The sequence below is a fragment of the Schistocerca serialis genome, chromosome 5 (genome assembly GCF_023864345.2).
Source record: "Schistocerca serialis cubense isolate TAMUIC-IGC-003099 chromosome 5, iqSchSeri2.2, whole genome shotgun sequence".
Classification (NCBI taxonomy): domain Eukaryota; kingdom Metazoa; phylum Arthropoda; class Insecta; order Orthoptera; family Acrididae; genus Schistocerca; species Schistocerca serialis.
This window is the reverse complement of record NC_064642.1, coordinates 288,728,094-288,750,538: the sequence shown is the minus strand read 5'-3', so window position 1 is coordinate 288,750,538 and position 22,445 is coordinate 288,728,094. Positions and strand designations below refer to the sequence as shown.

Genomic DNA, 22,445 nt, shown 5'->3' with positions numbered 1-22,445 from the left:
TCTGTGATACACCAGAAATCAGTTCCTGTAGGAATATGATGTTGTGTTATAGGTATTGCTAGCAAAGGTCCTCAAGGAAAAAAAATTCTCATCTTTAGACTATAATTTCTCCATCTCCAATCTGTTCGTATCTCTAAGATGCTCCAACTTCCTAAACAATGCAGTTCTATTGTCAGTTTATGTACTACCCTGCTGCAGACTCTCCAAATTCCTACCTGCATCATCTTGGACCTCCAAATTATCCTTTGGTGAGCTGTACTCCATCAGCAGCAATTTTTTCTAAATTAATGGCTACTAATTTGCCATACACTTCCTTCCTCACATATACTATTCTTCTTCTTACAAAGCAACATGATGTGTGTTAATACTTTACTTTCTTCCAGTGGTTCTACTACACACAATGCATTAACAGGCCATTCTACTCATACATTTACCCGGACCAACTTCCTGGTACCTTGCAGCACAGCAGAAACCAAATTAATCCTTAGTTTTGTTGACTGGAGTTTGAGTGGTTCACCCATTAAGATTGATGCACCTGGCATCCATATTTAACTGCTGACTGTCTCCCCTAGCTGGACTGTAGTCCCTCAAAGTTTAGTTGCATGTTGCTAAATACCAATTTTGGCATACAGCATTATCAGAAAGTCTAACCCTAAGATTACGCAGTAACCATAACTTACTTGAGCCATGTCTGTCCATTGCTTAAAATGCTGCATTCCCACCAGAAAAAATATCTTTACTGAACCCAAAGACTCCACATGGAGATTGAGGATGTGCAATGGCAGTGTCTCAAGCACAGGGTTTCACTAATGGGGAGGCAGTTCAAGCATAGGTTAATGAAATGGCATATCTGAAAGCAGATAATGCAGACCTGGGTAATGTTCTTGCAGCTGGGGGGGGGGGGGGGAAGAATTGGAATTAGATGAGCAACTTACTCCTTAATTGGATCTACCCACAGCTGGTTTGATCATGCACTTCCCTGGGAAGATGGCTGTTGACTGTCTTTTTTGGATGGGCAGACTTATGAATTAGAGGAAAGTGGGGAGGAAAATTGAGGCATACTTCATGAAAATCCACTGTTACCTAATGGTTTTCTGCTTTGCAGTTACTCTCTAAACAGCATCCCACATGAGCAAACCAATTGCAAATATACCAGATGTTACTCATGGTTTAGGTGATTGGGATATGCATGGCTCTGTTTGAAAAGAATAGTTTGATAATGTCATAGGCCAAGCTGTGCATGTCTCCTTTCATGCCTAGCAGCTACCTCACAGTAAACAATAACCTGAAGATATGATACTGCAGTCAAATAGCCTATGCATTGGCTAGAGTTGTGAATTAATGAATTAAAAAAACATACAAGATAAAAGATAGATGAATCATTAATAAAAGGGCCCTAATAAACATCTACAATTGATATAGAATAATATCTTGAATAATATTTATTCAAGAAAGTAAAACTCAGATAAAGGGAAAGTGGTCCTTTTATATCCAGTTATGGTGCAGACAGAAAATAGCATAATCAAATGCAATAAAGTTGCACTGCAAGCATTATAAGAATGACAGCAGAATCCCCAAGCTAAACAGTCAGCCAAGATGCAGGAAAACAAAGTCCATTTTGTGGCCACAATACATGAAATATTCAGAAGTTCAAAACAATTTAAATTTCAACATGATGGTTACAAATTAACAAATGTGAGATAACAAGTAGAAGTTCATAACCTGTCAATTCACAGTTCTGTATTGCAGTCAGAGAAAGAATATCATAGTGGCCATTCATTGCCAAGAATCAATCACTTATATGACTGAATCATGCACATTGCCACAGACAGATCTGCTTTTTTCCAGAATGAACATAAAAGTGTCTCAAAACTTAAAGTCTTGTAGTGGCCATTCACCACCCAGAATCTACCACCTGTTTGACCGAAAAACACACTGTATGATAGTCAGGTCTGCCTTTTACAAGGACAAACATACCTGAATCATTCTCTTGAGTACACCTCTGCAAACGTCTGTCTTCTCTTGACTCCAGTGTTGTTCTGCCATACCTGCTTCTAGATTGGCTGAAAGCTGTCCCCAACGAAAATACTTCATTCTTAACATCTACAGTTGTGATGTGACTCAACTACACCACTTTCCACACTAAATAATACATTTCAACAGTATTTAAATAAAATAAATTGTATGGTCATTCATTAAGACTCAGATCATTTACAGTAAATAGAAATAATAGTTTGTTTGAAAAATAAATAAGACAGCATTCTTGTTTCAATGTGCTCACATTAAGTGACAACAAAATGCCATTAAATTTTGTGTGAACAATTAGTTACATCTGCTTGATGGAGGTGTCTGTTTGTACTCTTATAATAGTGGTGTCACTAATACATGATATTGAACACTTCTCAAGTTACCATGATTTTGTATTGTCAATTGCAATCAGTGGTTAAGTAAATATCTGGGAGAATGCCCTGGCAAGTTACACTGACCTCACTTCACAGGTCATAAATCATATTCATTTGTATTACCACAGAATTGAAAAGGATTGGCTGTTTTCTGTGGCTGCACAAACATAATTCCCAATCACACAGTTAGAATCTGTGCCTTATGTATGTAAAACAGAGATAACAACCACAAAAACCACTATTCCACTCACACACACCACTGTTTGATGAAAGTGCATGCTATGGTCATGAAGCTGTGCTGTGTGGATGTCAACTGTGCTGGCATCAAACACCAGACAATGTCCTCAGGTACTTCTGACACCACTGTATTGCAATCCAGAGTGAGTGGGGTGACTGTGGTGTAGGAGTGGTGTAGGGGTGGTGGAGTGGCAGGTTGTGGAGGAGGTGGTGCTGACCAAGGGTGTATACAAAAACTCAGCTGCAAGATACAATGTATTTTATTTTGCCTTGAGTTACAGTGTCAGAGTTCTACAATATCCCTGGGTATGCCCTCTGGAGGCTCATGTTTGAAGTCCATGTCCTGCTTCTCTGACACTGTTTACCCCTTTCAGCAGTGTGAACTTGAGCTAGCACTACGTCACCTGGAGTGAGGAGGATCCTGGGCATGTTGATAACAATACTGCAGATCTCCATGATGTGGAATAGTTTGCAGGCCAGCTTATAATTACACGTCCTTTCCACAATGTCACCAAAATTGCACGGTCCATCTGTCTTGCAGTGTACAAATAAGATTACTCATTAAAGTACCTATCAGCTCCTTCATGCTTGCATGCCTATGTGCCTAACATATAGCTGCAGTGGAGCTGCTTCTACTTCAGTAATGCCCAAAATTTAGTTATGATATAGCTGTGCATTGTATGTGATTTGAACATGAACTCAATATACATAGTGTAGATGATGTTGTTTGCAATGCATTATTTCAGTATAAATACAACTGGCACATTTGTTATGTGATTATCAAATTGTGATAAAGGTACCTTGGTTACTAATTTCAAAAGTGAATAAAGCTGTATTCTTATTAGGAAATGTGACATGACACAAATCATCAGTCAAACCAAATAGAAAAAAAAGAAGGATGAAACTGTAAATACAAAATTGGTTGATGTTATAAAATAAATAGTAAAATTAATGTTAACCCCACAGCTGTGAATTGACCTTACATAGGGGCCTCACAGCAGTTAATTGGCTTTACACAGGAGAAGAACAACCTTAAATTTTGAACAATAGCTTTAGTCAGAATCTCTCTGTGAAAATTATCCTAGGTTTCACTGATATTTCTTCTTACAAGTACATATTGTGCCATTATGTTTTCTCTTCTAGTTTCCCTAAATTATCTATAGTTAGCTTCTGATACTGGTTTCCTAAAGCTTGATATATTTAATGACTGTAGCCTTCTGAGTTTCTTTCAGCCTTGCAGAAAATTATTTTACTTCTGGCAGCATATAAGTAGAAATTGTTCTGCCTTTTTATGTTCTTTAAATTCTTCTTATATTCTTTAAAAGTTGAACATGTTACCTATGACATGTTTCTTGAATAAACATAAATTACAAATAAAGTGACAGATTGGAATAATGCAGATATTCACTACCTCCTGGAAAAGCCGTGGAGCTGAATGCTTTATAATACATTTTTTAGTGTTCTTATGGCTGTACAGAGAAGTTATTGGGAATTCATTGAATTCAAATTTCTCTCACATTTGGACCTTCAGTCACAGAAAGAATGATGTAAAATGAGTGTCTGAAATGTTAATGATATATTTCACATGTTAAATGTAAAGATAATGCTACATATTAAGATGTTAATTTTAAGCACATCAAAATAATATCAGGTAAATTTCATAACTGTCTTATATAATTTTGCAAGGCATTTAATTAATACCTCTATGGATTGAATTTCAAAAATCTTATCACTGTATGTGGTTTTATACAGCAGTCAACTTGAAGCTGAAAGTGGATACAAAATATGATCAAGCATTTGTAGATAAGCAAATGAGCAGTCATGAATTTAATCAGAAGCTACAATTTGCAGGACATTCATCAAAAAACACATACATTGACATATTTATCAAGGTAAAAATCACAGCTAGTCTTATGCAATGTAGTATAGCTATAAAATGTAATATCATAAAAATGTTAACAATAAAGCTTGAATTCATCTAATTCATTTTCAACTATTCAGTTAATAAAAATCTCTCTCTCTCTCTCTCTCTCTCTCTCTCTCTCTCTCACACACACACACACACTCACTCACTCACTCTCTGCCTGGCCTTAAAGAATGTCTTACCATGATATGTTATGAGAAGCTTCTTAAGAAACAGTAACTATTTCAACTGATAAGCAGATATTAATCTGAGTTTGCTTGGTTGCTGGGAGGACAGTACATTAAGTCTACCATAATTAATGTTATAAAATCTTATTGCTAGAATTCTTAGTTATATCTTATCCTGCTTGTGGCATCAAAATTTGTTTTCAGACAATAACTGAAATAGCAAGAAAAGTGATATTGGTGACTCGTATTTTCAAATGTTCCTTCATCCACAGTAAAGATAATTAATGATTGTATCATTGCAAAGCTGAGTAAAATAGATATCAGAAACAATTGTCCTGAAACACAGTTAAAATTGCTGTAACAGAAAAAGGCACAGATTCCAGTAGATACACTGTCTGGTGGAATATGGAATTTCCTAGTGAATTATTTCTGCTCTGAGCTGCATTTATAGAGTTCATTGCTCTAGGAATAAAATAATAAAAGGTAGACTTCTGACTTTTTGCAGATTTATTAGTCATTATTTACATAAGATCTGTACAAGTTTATACATTTTCTCCTGTGATTTCTAACTGCTCATGAACATTGATTGTGGGAGACCTCAGCTTGTCTATAGATAAAGTTTTCTATGTCAACTACCTCATCATCAATGACAAATTATGTCCACATAGTAATTTTTTCAGGTTTCAGGAAGAAATATTTTGCTAGATACTTGATGTGGTGAGTAAAATGGAAGTGGTAAGATTTCGTAATCTTAAATGCAAAAAATGAGCAATATTACATCACAATACGTAGGTGTGAGGTTTTTCATACAGGATGCTTTTCCTGAGTCACAATGATGAACCCAGCATTCATTGAATGTGATCATTTGCTTGAAAACTTCCATGTCCTGGCACTTTCTCAATGTTTCCACCTGTATTTCAGTGGTTCTGTAAAACACCTGTACCTTTGTGCAGGATTTTTTATGGTGGGAGTGGGGGGCTGGGGTAAATAACTGATGAGACTGAGCTGAATACCATTTATTAACAAAAACATTCATTAGATGAAGCTAGTACTCCTGGCAGGCTACAGGGCTGCTGGCCTCATGGTTGCAGGACCATTGGGTCAGTAGTCCATGCCAGACATCACGTTTTTTCCAGTCATAAGTACTGATCTCAGCCAGGAACTAACACAGGTATAAGGTAATTGCCCACTTACAATGTTCCCATAGCCTTTAACCACAGTGAACAGTAGTTAACCCAACAGTGATACACGCAGCCTATAAATGTACTGCAGATAGTTAAAATTGGATTCAAATAATTAAAACAGTTTCATTTCCTTTAAGGTCTCAACAAAAATTTTAAAACATCTATCCTGACAGACTGATTGAAATTATGTCTTTAAAGTATATCCTATAATTAATAAAAGCTGTACTCCATAAAACATCAGTTAATAAAACATATCAGAAATAAAATCCGAGTTGAATTACTTTGATCCCATGGGCAAGAATCACTCACAGTACACATAAACCAAATACAACAGATATACATACACGCACACACACACTTGACCTCAACTACTACAAACCATCCATGTACAGCACTATTGCTAATGCCCAGTGCACCATCTTATCTTGCAGCATTATGCTTTAATTTGTTACAGTCCAAAACCACAAACCCCAAACAAATTATCACCACTAAGATTAAAGAGGGATCCATTTGAGGCACCAGTGATTTTAATTTTTTTTATATATATATATATATATATATATATATATATATATATATATATATATATATATATATATATATATATATATATATATATATATATATATAGACACACACTCCTGGAAATGGAAAAAAGAACACATTGACACCGGTGTGTCAGACCCACCATACTTGCTCCGGACACTGCGAGAGGGCTGTACAAGCAATGATCACACGCACGGCACAGCGGACACACCAGGAACCGCGGTGTTGGCCGTCGAATGGCGCTAGCTGCGCAGCATTTGTGCACTGCCGCCGTCAGTGTCAGCCAGTTTGCCGTGGCATACGGAGCTCCATCGCAGTCTTTAACACTGGTAGCATGCCGTGACAGCATGGACGTGAACCGTATATGCAGTTGAAGGACTTTGAGCGAGGGCGTATAGTGGGCATGCGGGAGGCTGGGTGGACGTACCGAAGAATTGCTCAATACGTGGGGCGTGAGGTCTCCACAGTACATCGATGTTGTCGCCAGTGGTCGGCGGAAGGTGCACGTGCCCGTCGACCTGGGACCGGACCGCAGCGATGCACGGATGCACGCCAAGACCGTAGCATCCTACGCAGTGCTGTAGGGGACCGCACCGCCACTTCCCAGCAAATTAGGGACACTGTTGCTCCTGGGGTATCGGCGAGACCATTCACAACCGTCTCCATGAAGCTGGGCTACGGTCCCGCACACCGTTAGGCCGTCTTCCGCTCACGCCCCAACATCGTGCAGCCCGCCTCCAGTGGTGTCGCGACAGGCGTGAATGGAGGGACGAATGGAGACGTGTCGTCTTCAGCGATGAGAGTCGCTTCTGCCTTGGTGCCAATGATGGTCGTATGCGTGTTTGGCGCCGTGCAGGTGAGCGCCACAATCAGGACTGCATACGACCAAGGCACACAGGGCCAACACCCGGCATCATGGTGTGGGGACCGATCTCCTACACTGGCCGTACACCACTGGTGATCGTCAAGGGGACACTGAATAGTGCACAGTACATCCAAACCGTCATCGAACCCATCGTTCTACCATTCCTTGACCGGCAAGGGAACTTGCTGTTTCAACAGGACAATGCACGTCCGCATGTATCCCGTGCCACCCAACGTGCTCTAGAAGGTGTACGTCAACTACCCTGGCCAGCAAGATCTCCGGATCTGTCCCCCATTGAGCATGTTTGGGACTGGATGAAGCGTCGTCTCACGCGGTCTGCACGTCCAGCACAAACGCTGGTCCAACTGAGGCGCCAGGTGGAAATGGCATGGCAAGCCGTTCCACAGGACTACATCCAGCATCTCTACGATCGTCTCCATGGGAGAATAGCAGCCTGCATTGCTGCGAAAGGTGGATATACACTGTACTAGTGCCGACATTGTGCATGCTCTGTTGCCTGTGTCTATGTGCCTGTGGTTCTGTCAGTGTGATCATGTGATGTATCTGACCCCAGGAATGTGTCAATAAAGTTTCCCCTGTTGTAATGGAGGTACTGTTGCTTGTTGGTGGGTTTGATGTGGACGGATGTGTGAAGCTGGCCATTGCACAGGTGGAGGTCAACATCAAGGAAAGTGGCATGGGATTTTGACTAGGACCAGGTGAATCTGATGGAACCAAAGGAGTTGAGGTTGGAGAGGAAAATCTGGAGTTCTTCTTCACTGTGAGTCCAGATCATGAAGATGTCATCAATAAATCTGTACCAAACTTTGGGTTGGCAGGCTTGGGTAACCAAGAAGGCTTCATCTAAGCGACCCATGAATAGGTTGGCGTACTATGGGGCTATCCTGATACCCATGGCTGTTCCCTTTAATTGTTGGTATGTCTGGCCTTCAAAAGTGAAGAAGTTGTGGGTCAGGATGAAGCTGGCTAAGGTAATGAGGAAAGAGGTTTTAGGTAGGGTGGCAGGTGATCGGCGTGAAAGGAAGTGCTCCATCGCAGTGAGGCCCTGGACGTGTGGGATATTTGTGTATAAGGAAGTGGCATCAATGGTTACAAGGATGGTTTCCGGGGGTAACGGATTGGGTAAGGATTCCAGGCGTTCGAGAAAGTAGATTTCCCCACCATGTTATAGTTCTGGGTGGAGATTTTAATTTGCCGGATGTAGACTGGGAGACTCAAACGTTCATAACGGGTGGCAGGGACAAAGAATACAGTGAAATTTTTTTAAGTGCTTTGTCTGAAAACTACCTTGAGCAGTTAAACAGAGAACCGACTCGTGGCGATAACATATTAGACCTTCTGGTGACAAACAGACCCGAACTATTTGAAAAAGTTAACGCAGAACAGGGAATCAGCGATCATAAAGTGGTTGCGGCATCGATGATTTCAGCCATAAATAGGAATATTAAAAAGGGTAGGAAGATTTTTCTGTTTAGAAAAAGTGACAAAAAGCAGATTTCAGAGTACCTGTTGGCTCAACACAAAAGTTTTGTCTCAAGTACAGATAGTGTTGAGGTACAGTGGACAAAGTTCAAAACCGTCGTACGTAATGCGGTAGATGAGTATGTGCCAAGCAAGATCGTAAGATAAAATCCACCATTTCTAGTCCACAAACAGTTCCTTTCATCTATTAAACAACCATTTCGTCTAGTTCTGATAACTTTCGCTTTATTTCCATTTCCGTTTTTCCCACATCACTGATAATTTTTAGCCGCTTCCCACAGGTTTTAACATCATTATTTCTTCGCCAGACAATTGTTAGCCTCATTTTCATAATCTGCCACCACAAAACAACTCTTTTTAATACATTTACACACCGTTTTATCGAAATTTTCCCGAATCTCTCCATCCTTTAACATGTTTTGGCGGCGACACAACCACCTAACCTTTGTGCACATCGTTGTCTACCAACCCAAGTTCACCACAGGATCAACGTAGCCCAGCTTTATCCAACACTTTCTCTCCTTTTTTCACAACAGTTCTACAGTTACTTTCTCCAGTTATTTTCATTTTCATTTCAACCTCATGTTACACTTTCCACCTTCTAATACCATGTCACCCTCACAACATCCCCACGACGACCTCATTAAGTTTTATTTACATTCCCTCCGCAAACATGCCTTCACCCTAGCCAGATTACGCTCGCATATTTTATTTTCTCAGGCTTGTCTGACATTTGGCATTACCCCCAAAGGTCTCACACTTAAAGTTCCCATCTCTGGCTGCAACCCTTCTTTCCATCAGTCCCTATACCAGTTCCAAACTGAACAATCCATTGCCCTCACCCACCTAATCCTACACCTACACATCAACTCAGCCAATGAACACACCCGTCAACTTCTATCCTTAATAAAAGTCCTCAATCTTTCCTCTCCCACATCCACACCGGCTGTTCAGAGCATCCTCCTACAGGCCAACCGCAAATTAGAACAGCATGCCACCCTTCACCTCAAAAAACTATCCAATCTCCTGGTTTCCCACCTCCGGAAAGGCAACTCACTCACCCTTCACAACATTTCCAGCAAACCTCAACCACCTGTCGTTGCATACAAACCCAGACTCTCCCATCTACTCAGTCTCCCACTTCCAGCTCCACTCCCTCCAAAACCTCAAAATTCCAATCAACACAATCTGGCACCACAACACCCTAATTCAGTAGTTAACCTTTCCTCCAAACCTCTCTCCCAATCCGAAACCTCTGTCCTATCCAAAGGCCTCACCTTCAGCCCCACTCCCAGATTCAACCAAACAGCCCTCATCAAAGATTTACTGTCCTACACTCGTACTCTCTGCTGGAAGTATCACTGTGCCACGAAGAAAAATGATCCTAATCCTACCCCTAATGATCCAACTCCCCAAAACACTATCCAAATTGAACCCTGCCTGGAACAGTTCCGTCCTCCTCTTCCTCAAAATCACCCTCTCCAAACCTTCCAGGAATTTCTGACTTCCAGCCTTGCCTCTCAATCCTTCTTAAAAAACCTTAATCCTACTCCCAACATCACCACTGCTGAAACCCAGGCTATCTGTGATCTGAAGGCTGACCGGTCCATCGTCATTCTTCCGGCGGACAAGGGTTCAACAATCGTGGTACTTGATCGCTGGGAGTATGTGGCCGAGGGACTGCGTCAGCTTTCAGACAATACCACATACAAAGTTTGCCAAGGTAATCCCATTCCTGATGTCCAGGCGGAGCTTCAAGGAATCCTCAGAACCTTAGGCCCCCTACAAAACCTTTCACCTGACTCCATCAACCTCCTGACCCCACCGACACCCCGCACCCCTACCTTCTACCTTCTTCCTAAAATTCACAAACCCAATCATCCCGGCTGCCCCATTGTAGCTGGTTACCAAGCCCCCACAAAACGTATCTCTGCCTACGTAGATCAACACTTTCAACCCATTACATGCAGTCTCCCATCCTTGATCAAAGACACCAACCACTTTCTCGAACGCCTGGAATCCTTACCCAGTTCGTTACCCCCAGAAACCATCCTTGTAACCATTGATGCCACTTCCTTATACACAAATATCCCACACGTCCAGGGCCTCACTGCGATGGAGCACTTCCTTTCACGCCGATCACCTGCCACCCTACCTAAAACCTCTTTCCTCATTATCTTAGCCAGCTTCATCCTGACCCACAACTTCTTCACTTTTGAGGCCAGACATGCCAACAATTAAAGGGAACAGCCATGGGTACCAGGATGGCCCCTTCATACGCCAACCTATTCATGGGTCGCTTAGAGGAAGCCTTCTTGGTTACCCAGGCCTGCCAACCCAAAGTTTGGTACAGATTTATTGATGACATCTTCATGATCTGGACTCACAGTGAAGAGGAACTCCTGAATTTCCTCTCCAACCTCAACTCCTTTGGTTCCATCAGATTCACCTGGTCCTACTCCAAATCCCATGCCACTTTCCTTGATGTTGACCTACACCTGTCCAATGGCCAGCTTCACACATCCGTCCACATCAAACCCACCAACAAGCAACAGTACCTCCATTACGACAGCTGCCACCCATTCCACATCAAATGGTCCCTTCCCTACAGCCTAGGTCTTCGTGGCAAATGAATCTGCTCCAGTCCGGAATCCCTGAACCATTACACCAACAACCTGACAACAGCTTTCGCATCCTGCAACTACCCTCCCAACCTGGTACAGAAGCAAATAACCAGAGCCACTTCCTCATCCTCTCAAACCCAGAACCTCCCACAGAAGAACCAAAAAAGTGCCCCACTTGTGACAGGATACTTTCCGGGACTGGATCAGATTCTGAATGTGGCTCTCCAGCAGGGATATGACTTCCTCAAATCCTGCCCTGAAATGAGATCCATCCATCATGAAATCCTCCCCACTCCACAAAGAGTGTCTTTCCGCTGTCCACCTAACCTTCGTAACCTCTTAGTTCATCCCTATGAAATCCCCAAACCACCTTCCCTACCCTCTGGCTCCTACCCTTGTAACCGCCCCCGGTGTAAAACCTGTCCCATGCACCCTCCCACCACCACCTACTGCAGTCCTGTAACCCGGAAGGTGTACACGATCAAAGGCAGAGCCACGTGTGAAAGCACCCACGTGATCTACCAACTGACCTGCCTACACTGTGATGCATTCTATGTGGGAATGACCAGCAACAAACTGTCCATTCGCATGAATGGACACAGGCAGACAGTGTTTGTTGGTAATGAGGATCACCCTGTGGCTAAACATGCCTTGGTGCACGGCCAGCACATCTTGGCACAGTGTTACACTGTCCAGGTTATCTGGATACTTCCCACTAACACCAACCTATCCCAACTCCGGAGATGGGAACTTGCTCTTCAATATATCCTCTCTTCCCGTTACCCACCAGGCCTCAATCTCTGCTAATTTCAAGTTGCCGCCACTCACACCTCACCTGTCATTCAGCAACATCTTTGCCCCTGCACTTCTGCCTCGACTGACATCTCTGCCCAAACTCTTTGTCTTTAAATATGTCTGCTTGTGTCTGTATATGTGTGGATGGATATGTGTGTGTGTGTGCGAGTGTATACCCGTCCTTCTTTCCCCCTAAGGTAAGTCCTTCCGCTCCCGGGATTGGAATGACTCCTTACCCTCTCCCTTAAAACCCACATCCTTTCGTCTTTCCTTCTCCTTCCTTCTTTCCTGATGAGGCAACAGTTTGTTGCGAAAGCTTGAATTTTGTGTGTATGTTTGTGTTTGTTTGTGTGTCTGTCGACCTGCCAGCACTTTCATTTGGTAAGTCACATCATCTTTGTTTTTAGATATATTTTTCCTACGTGGAATGTTTCCCTCTATTATAACTATATATATATATATATATATATATATATATATATATATATATATATATATATATATATATATATATATATATATATATATATATATATATATATATATATATAGACACACACACACACACACACACACATATTTAGAATCTTATGGGGTAACATTATCACAACCTTAATGTTTCATCACTATAATTCTTAAAGCGTATAACACCTTATCCAATAGTGTGATTACACGGAATACTTTCACTGCATCGCCCATGTGGGGCCAGATGCTAACACTTCAATTATTTAGCAAAATTGGATCACGTTTTGCACAGACAACACATGTTCTCATATAAGGATGTAAAGTAACACTGCCAGTCCATACTGCAGTGAACAAAATAGAATAAATAGACAGACCACAACTTTGTGTAACTTTGGCAAACCAGACCAATCACAAAAAGTGACATGACATGATGGAACAACTAAAAGGGCCACACTTCATGAGACCAATTTTTATCAGACTCAAACAACACTAACCTTGTTCTGCGTTGATAAATGCTGCACAAAATGTGTAGCACCCAGTGCTATTTGATCTAGAGTGCTGACTGTTCAGCAGTTTAAGCAGTTCTAGATGTTGGCTGTTGGTAATACAATCAGATCATCTCGCACTACTGAGCCCGATTCTACATCAAAAGTGAGCACATGGATACACAGTGAAACTAAAGGGTTCAGTAATGGATCACAATGCAAATGCATCTGCATGCATCACCGAGTATCATCCTAGAGGGCACACTTGGACAAATCTGACTGATGGCTACAGCAACATAAAAAACTCTCACAGAAAAACATTATAAAACATCAATGCCCCACTAAATTATATATATATATATATATATATATATATATATATATATATATATATATATATATATATATATATATATAAAAATCTTCTTTCAACGCATAATGTCCGCTTTTGTATTATCAGCACCACAGGCATAACAAAAAAATTCCTTTAGATGGATAATTAAAAGAACTACGTGGAATCTACAGTTCACTACTGCCAGCTGGTACTGTGTACCCAAAAGAAAAACTTATATTTGACACTCCATGCTCTGGTGCCATACTACAACACACCACGTAAGTGGCTCACAAACAGGAGATCTTATGATAAGTAATTCACAGAGCCAACTTCCACTATTTGCTTACCCCAGGCAGTCCTCATTTCTCAGGGAGGACACTCTGATGACAATGCAGAGGTGATTTGCAGGCCAGCGCCACCCAAGTTTGCTGTCAGGTGGATGGATGTGTAAATTCAAACTGCTGGAATGATGACTGAGTAGCATAATCTCTCTCTCTTCCTCCCCCACCCACAAAACTGCTGTGTACTCCCAAAGGGAAGGAATGAAAATTAACTTCAGCTGCTTACCCATCATACCACTCTCTTGTTATCTTGCAGTTGTACCATAACTGGAGTATGGAAACACTGAATAACAAAGTGCCCTCTACAGTGGAGCAACAATTTCTTAGAAATCTTTGTGCAAGCCATACTCATTGCAGTCAAATTCTTGAGGAACTCCTTGTCGCCACACTGGAAATTACAAGGTTGCCTTTCATTATTATAATGGTGCTCACTTGTAAGAAGTGCCACTCTTATGTTGTTTTATGCTTTCTGCCATTTTTCCAGATGATAGCAGGAGAAATTTTCAAGGGCGACAGATCATCACTCCCCCATAAATTAGGCACAGAAGCTAATGTCAAATGTGCAGGAGTATTCAGATGGGCAATACAAGCCATGCCACATTCTGCACCACCAACTAGCAAAAGCTCCAACCATAGATAACACAGAAGAAAATCACAGTGATTCATCTCTGGTGGCAGGCATTATTTTCGAAAGCTGTGTTGAAAGCATAAGTGAGCCAATTTAATGTCTCATCCCATCCTGTTTGGTTCCGGTGATAACAGGAAATGAGAGCCACCCAGAAATTTTTATTGACTCTTTCTGAAAAAGGAGGGGTTAGAGTAATATGGTGTGGTATGTTGATGTTTAACCCCATACTGAAACAAAAGTTTTCAAGTTCTTTCTATGTGAGACTTGAGTTTATGTCAATATTTAAATTTCTTAATACCTGTGATGGGTTATTATTTTGAGGATGTTACACTCATTTTATGTTAAAATTTCATATGAATTGCTCCAAACAGAGATCCAGTTGTTGAAACCATATTGTCGATACACTAATTATTCTCTTGAATTTGAATAAGTTAGCTACAGATTCCCATGAGTACTTAATTACAAGAGCAGCCAATGTAAGGGTACAGATATGTTTTTTGATATTTCAGAGGATTTTTGAAACACCTGTATCCTTATCAGCTAGTTTAACTGAGTAATCATTCATAATTGGCATTCAGCTAAATTTAAGCAACATTATTGTCATTAGTTAAAGTATTGAGATGTCTCTTGATTAGTTCCACCATCAGAGACCATCTGCAACATCTTTGTGTGTCTTCTATATATGTGTGACCACACTGGAACAATCTTTTCCACTTCTCCACAGGCTCATTCGCTGGAGGACTGTCCTCAGCAGTGCACGATCTCCATTTTGTCATAAATTTTTTTACAGAAAGAAGTGATGCACAGTTATATTATTCACCACAGCAGCTCTCTGCTTCTTTTCAGTACATGGTTTATTCATGAGAGACACTCCATCACACTTCTTGTTGTGTCTTTCAGGTTTGTGTGAACACAATGAAACATCTTCTTCAGAGTCCCACATGCAGGAGCATTATACCTATAGACAATCACCATTTCATTGGAATTTCTCACTGCTGACTTGCAGTTGAAAATGACAAATCACTGTATGTGTGGCCATAATACTCAGCTACATAGCAGGTATTTTATTTCTTTTCCTTATAAAAATTCTATCAAGTGACATAACTCAGAGAGTAGTTTTCCTGCGAAGCAACAGTTCCACAGCTACACTTACTTCTTTGTTCACTACAAGTTTTGGAAGTGCTACCCCTTTCCAAATTCTCATTTCCACTCAGATCAGCCAAGCTGTCACCGTGCAATGTTACATCATCGCTCTCAGCAGGTAGTCTATGACCATCTCCTCTTGAGAAGCTACATTATTTTGCTGTAGTCACTCCTCCTGATGTTTAACAAAATGTTGAAGACAGAAAATGCAAGACCAAAGTAACAGCCTCAGAAACTCATCTAGTGTTTCGTTATCTACAAGCATGTCTGTGGTAGTAGTTGAGAAATGGTTTTAAATTTAGGTAGTTAGTTTGTTATTCATACATACTTTTTTACAAAATGATACAGATATCTTAACTGATAATGACCAGTGAAAAAATTATCTGATTTAGGTATGTAGTAATGTTATCTTTTTAAAAAACACTGCAAGAATAAAAGAAACCACTGTGCAATTAGGGGAAGCATTGAGTCGTCAACAAACACACGCAAAAGAGGAAAAAAAAATTGACTGCTCAGAATCAACCCTTTCTTGAGCTAGGGAAAGGAAACTAGACAGCTTTCTGAATCAATCCTTTATTTAGCCAGGAGACATGCATGTGCATGCTAATGCGCAGTTGCGCAGCCACCCACCCACCCACCCACACACACACACACCTATGCCCCTACACATACATAGTACCAGCTGGATGCACAGTGCTGTGATTGCAGTTTGCCAGGTGGACTGGATGGAGTGGGAGTTGGGGAGGGGTAGGGGGGGGGGCAGTTGGGTAGAAGAAAGAGAGGTTGGCATCAGGAAGAGTGGTTGGGGGTGGGTAGATAGCAGCTCAGAGGGAGGAAGCCATTTTTCTGGCTAGAAATGTGGGTGGGAGGGGTGGCAGGTGTATGGGCTAAGCATGTGATGCAAGGGTCAGAGCTGGGTGGGAGCAGCACAAAGTGAAGGTGACATGGAGGGTTTGAGGACAGGAGGTTACTAGAGATGGTGACAGATATGTTATGAGAGTAAAAGTTGTGTTGCAAGGATTACTCTCATCTGCCTAGTTCAACTGGTGATGGCAGTAAGGAAACAGATGGCTTGGTTGTGAAACAGCATGTTGTGCTCACCTTCATATTGTGTTACTGAGAAGTCAACTTTATTTTTGACTGCAGTTTAATGGTGGCCATTCAGACAGCTCTTTGCTTGTCACACCAACATAAAAAGCTATGCAGTGATTGCAACAGTGTTTTTTAAATGCAACATGGCTGCTCTCACAGGTGGCTCTGCCTCTGATGGGGTAGGATACGCCTTTGACTTGAATACAGTGACAAGTGCTGGATGGGTGGATTGGGTAGGTCTTACACCTGGGTCTGCCCCAGGTATTGAGCTGAATGACAAGGAACTGGGAGTGGGAGTGGCATGGGGATGGACTAGGACGTTTATGTTGGGTGGGCAACAGAATACCACTTTAGAAGGGGTGGGAAGGCTCTTTGGTAGAATGTCACTTGTTTCAAGGTATGATGAGAGATAATCAAAGATTGGTGAAGATTCAGTTGCTCAAGTCAAGGGCAATTTTGGGTGATGAGGGGTGCGCTCCTTTATAATTGAATCTTGAGTGTGGTCAGAGGGTTAGGGCTGTGTAAGGATATGGCACAACAAATCTGATTGTGGACTAGGTTTGGGGGCTAGTGCCTGTCTGTGAAGGCCCTCGTGAGAACTTCAGCATACTGGGTGTGTGGTGGTGGGTCCGTATAGGAGAGGTTTTTTGGTGTGGAAGGCATGACAGCTGTCAAAATGCAGGTACTGTTGGTGGCTAGTGGGTTTAATATGGACAGAAGTATGGAAGGAGCCATGAAAGAGTTGGAGTCAATGTCCAGGAAGGTGGCACATTGGTTTCAGAAGGTTGAAGTGAGGCAGACAGGAGAGAAGGTGTTGAGTTTATGGAGGAATGAGGATAGGCAGTCTTTGCCCTGAGACCAGATCACAAAGATGGCATGTATGAACCTAAACCAAACACAGGGTTTGAATTGGGGTTTTGGGAGTCTAGGAAGAGTTTCCTTTAGTCAGCCCATAAAAAGATTGGCATAGGAGTGCACCATGTGGATGCATATGGCTATGCTGCACGTTTGTTAATATACCTTTCCCCCAGCAGAGAAGTAGTTGTGTGTCGGGGTATAGTTGGTAAAGTGTGAAGAATGAGGTATTGGTTTTGTAGTCTGGAGGATGTTGGTAGAGTTGGTGTCCATTGTTGTTAGAGTCATGAGAATGAAGGATGTTGGTATAGAGGGAGATGGCATCAACAGATCTCAGCAGAGTGCCAGATGGTAAGGGAACAGTAACGGTGGAGAGTCGGTGAAGGAAATGATTTATGCCTTTCATATAGGAGGGTGGGTTGTGGGAAAAAGGCAGCAGGACAGGAATTCTCTCTGTGAGAACACAATAAACAGTCATAAGGGGTGTCCTGGATGGTAGGGTTTACGAACTCGAGGAAGCATGTAGAAGGTAGGACTGTGGGACTGGGTGTAATGAGGAGAGAGAGAGAGATGCATGGGAGAGGTTCTGGGATGGACTTAACGATTTTTAGAGGGACTGGATATCATGCTGGATTTCTGGAATGGAGTCACTATGGCAGGACTTGTAGGTGGAGATATCCGACAGCTGACAGAGTCCTTCTGCCAGTTAATGCATGTGCTCCACAACTACTGTGGTGGAGCCTTTTTTGGCAGGTAGAATTATAAAGCTGGGATCAGTCTTTAGATGGTGGGATGTGGTTCTTTCTGTGGATGTGAGGTTGGTTTCCCTGTTGAGGAATTTGGGGAATCATGGTGAGGAAAGTTTTAAGGTTAGGAAATAGTTAATAGATGGTGATTTGGAGGGCAGAGGGGCTGGATCATGATTGGATGGAGGAGTAAACTGAGTCAGTCAGAATTCAGTACTGGTTTAGTATAAAGTCTGAGTACTGGGGTTAGCAGTAAAAGAGTGTTTCCAATGTAGGGTCTGGGATAAGGAGGGAATTTCTTTAAAAAACACAGTGCATTTGAATTTGTAAGTGGAGCAAAAGGTAAGGTCTTTGGAAAGAGCTGTTATGTGGGACAGGCTTTTGGAGGACTGTGTGTGTGTCTGTGTGTGTGTGTGTGTGTGTGTGTGTGTGTTTTATTGTTGTGTAATGTGTGAGTGTTTTCTGTTTCTGAAGAAGGACATTTTTCAAAAGTTGAAATATTTCTAGCATTCTTTTTCATTACTCCTGTCTGCAGTTCAGTGCCTCCTCTACATGGTGAATAGCAAACTATTCTTTTCATATTACACACACATACACATATACACACACACACACACACACACACACCCACTCACCCACCCACCCATACACCCGCACACACACACACACACACACACACACACACACACACACACAGAGAGAGAGAGAGAGAGAGGGAGAGAGAGAGAGAGAGAGAGAGAGAGAGAGAGAGAGAGAGAGAGAGAAAATTGTGTCACAAAATTTTAACCCTGCATAGCTGATGCCAGTAGGAATCAAAATTACTAATGTTGTGTAGGTTGACAATGCTTTGATTGGCTGTTGGATTGCCCTGTTGTCATTCCTTGGTTGATGGGCAGTGCTATGTTGTCAGTTCACACATACAGATGTCCCTTGCCCCATCACTGCCCCAGCATGATACACAAACATGTCAAATAGGTCTCCACCTCACATCAGAGGTATACACACTTAAGCTCCACTTTGGATCACACACACATCACCTGCAATTTAGTCATACAGTAAGCATTGTGGCACGGTATTCATTTCAAAAACAGTGAGATATGGTTTTTTGTTTATGGACCAGCCAGTGGTAATGCACATGAAGCTTGATGGTTGTATGAGTAACGGTACCCAGCAAGACACCACCCACACCCACAAATGTTTACAGCAGTTCACTGGTGACTTGGTGAAACAGGCTCATTAGCGGGATATCATAGTGATGCTGGAAGACCTCAAACATGATGGGATGCTGCATTTGAAGAGACTGTTCTCAAACACTTGAGATCGCACCTACGACAAATACTCCAGTGGTTGGACATGACATGGGGATCACTCATGGCTTAGTCTGGGAAGTTTTTAGGGATGACAGCCAGCACCCATTTAATCTTCCTGGCAGATTAAAACAGTGTGCTACACCGAGACTTGAACTCGGGACCTTTGCCTTTCATGGGTAAGTGCTCTATCATCTGAGCTACCCAAGTACAACTCACGCCCCATCCTCACAGGTTTACTTCTGCCAGTACATCATCTCCTACTTTTCAAACTTCACAGAAGCTCTCCTGTGAACCTTGCAGAACTAGCACTCCTGGAAGAAAGGATATCAGCGCATACTCTGCTGCAGGGTGAAAATCTCATTCTGGAAACATCCCCCAAGCTGTGGCTAAGCCAAGTCTCCACAGTATCCTTTCTTCCAGGAGTGCTAGTTCTTCAAGATTTTCGGGAGAGCTTCTGTGACGTTTGGAAAGTAGGAGACAAGGTACTGGTGGAAGTAAAGCTGTGAAGACGGGGCGCAAGTCATGCTTGGGTAGCTCAGATGGCAGAGCACTTGCCCGCAAAATGCAAAGGTCTTGAGTTTGAGCCTCAGTTTCGCACAAAGTTTTAATCTACCAGGAAGTTTCATATCATTGTACACTCCACTGCAAAGTGAAAATCTCATTCCAGCATCCATTTAGTTTCCACACTGTCAAAGACCTAAATCCTGTGGCAGATTATGAACACAGGCTAGCGTTTTGTCAGTGGTTTCTGTGATGTGTTGCATGAGATCCTGTCTTCCCTCACATTGTGTTGTTTACCAATTACAATACTCAAAACATTCATTACTGGTCAAGGAGAAATCCTCATGTCGTGTACATCCACAGACACCAGGAATTATTTTTGCTTATCATTTGGGCAGGCATTGTGGATGACCATCTGATAGGGCTGGTCCGTCTACCTCCATGACTTATTGGGGCAAACTACCTTCACTTTTTGCAAGAAACTCTACCAAGCCTGCTGAAAGATGTTCCCCTGGACATATGGCTATAAATGTGGTTGCAGCATGATGGGGTGCCTGCACATGACAATTGTGCTCTGCACAGAAATTTAAATGAACTCTTTGGCATCTGGGTAATTGGCAGAGGTGCTCAGAGGACATGCTCCCTGCTATCACCAGACCACACGCCACCATACTTTTTCCTGTGGGGACTCTTCAAGGTTCTAGTTCACCCACCCAGACATAAACCATGTACAAACGAAGAGGAATTAATGGATTGCATTCAACATGCTGCCAATCACATCAGGGCAGTGTCAGGAACTGTGAAAGAGTTCAGAAAAACACAGTTTGACAGTACCAAGCTTGTGTAGTGACAGAGGTTCACCGGTTAGAGCACCTGCTTTAAGTAAACCAAGTCCTAACTACAAAAAAGGCCCTTTTCCGGGCTGACACAATTTGTAAAAGACTTTCTGTACTTGAACTAACAGCTGTTGAAGGGTTTGTGTTGGGATCCTGGCAGATTCACCCCCAGGCCCGCAGAGTGGAAGACTAGTGCACTACCACCGAGCGTGCGGGCTTCCTTGGATACGTTGCAATCTCTGGCATGCAAAGCATTCCCCATTCCCTGTCATGCATTGTCCAGAGCATCCAATAACAGGGCAGTCCCACAGCCAATTGGAGTGTGTGGTACCAAGTTTCTTTAGTTTAAAAATTATGTGTTGTTGACTTACAAATCATTGGTCATTTTGGTTCCTACTGGCATCTTACCTGTTATCTATGGTTAAAATTTTGTGACAAGATTTTTCTCCACATTGGTGCTCAGGTTAACTTTTAGTTTTGATGTGTAACTTCAAATTCACTCCAAGTTTCTAGCATAATTCATAAAGAAGATATAGTCTTGTTACAATGGATAAATCTATTTGAAACACTGTGTAATGGCTAAAACTCAAAGCTTCTGGGACAGCATAATAGATGAGTCTATTGCAATAGGTTTGTCAGGAAATTCAACAGTGACGAAAATTTCAATCTGGAAATGTTAGTGTTGTGTCTAGACAAGACAGCCTAGACACAATGAGAGGAAGCCAAAAGGCACGCGCTAAGCCAAAGCAGGGTGCGTGAGGTCTGAAACAGGATACGTAATGAATGCTATAAAGAAAAGTACGTAGCTTCTGGAATACTTAACTTTAATCCTTCCTTTTGGTACATCTGGAGATTGTGGCGATACAAGTGAGACTCTTTAGATACATGCAATGTTACTAATGGCGCCTTGCTAGGTCGTAGCCATGGACTTAGCTGAAGGCTATTCTAACTATCTGCTCGGCAAATGAGCGAGGCTTCGTCAGTGTAGTCGCTAGCTACGTCGTCTGTACAACTGGGGCGAGTGCTAGTCAGTCTCTCGAGACCTGCCTTGTGGTGGCGCTCGGTCTGCGATCACACAGTGGCGACACGCGGGTCCGACATGTACTAATGGACCGCGGCCGATTTAAAGCTACCACCTAGCAAGTGTGGTGTCTCGCGGTGACACCACAGTTAGCATTTGGCACTCTTAAACATAAATTTTCTCTGGTTATAACATCAACCAGAGTGAAACTTAATGAAGAGATATATGCGGCAAAAGCACATGTACTGTAAAATAAATGTACATCTTATGGAATAATGAGTGCCAGGTGTCCAAAACGAGTTTAAATAGTGGAATGTAACCAGTAAAGTATACAGTCTGATTGGAGTGCTTGAAGTGGCAAGCAGGTCTCTAAGCATTGCTTTGAAAACCTATTGAAGATGACTACATCAGTCAATGAAATATTGTGTACAAAAAATTAAT

At 42.1% G+C, this 22,445-nt stretch overlaps 1 protein-coding gene across 1 annotated transcript in view; it reads left to right on the top strand.

Annotated features, from left to right (window-relative positions):
• Positions 1 to 22,445, top strand: part of LOC126481907 (integrin alpha-PS5-like) — a 553,290-nt gene that overhangs the window by 387,252 nt on the left and 143,593 nt on the right. Inside the window, exon 13 of the mRNA XM_050105865.1 lies at positions 4,392 to 4,531. Coding sequence (XP_049961822.1) covers positions 4,392 to 4,531 — 140 coding nt within the window. The remainder of the gene's footprint in view (positions 1 to 4,391; positions 4,532 to 22,445) is intronic.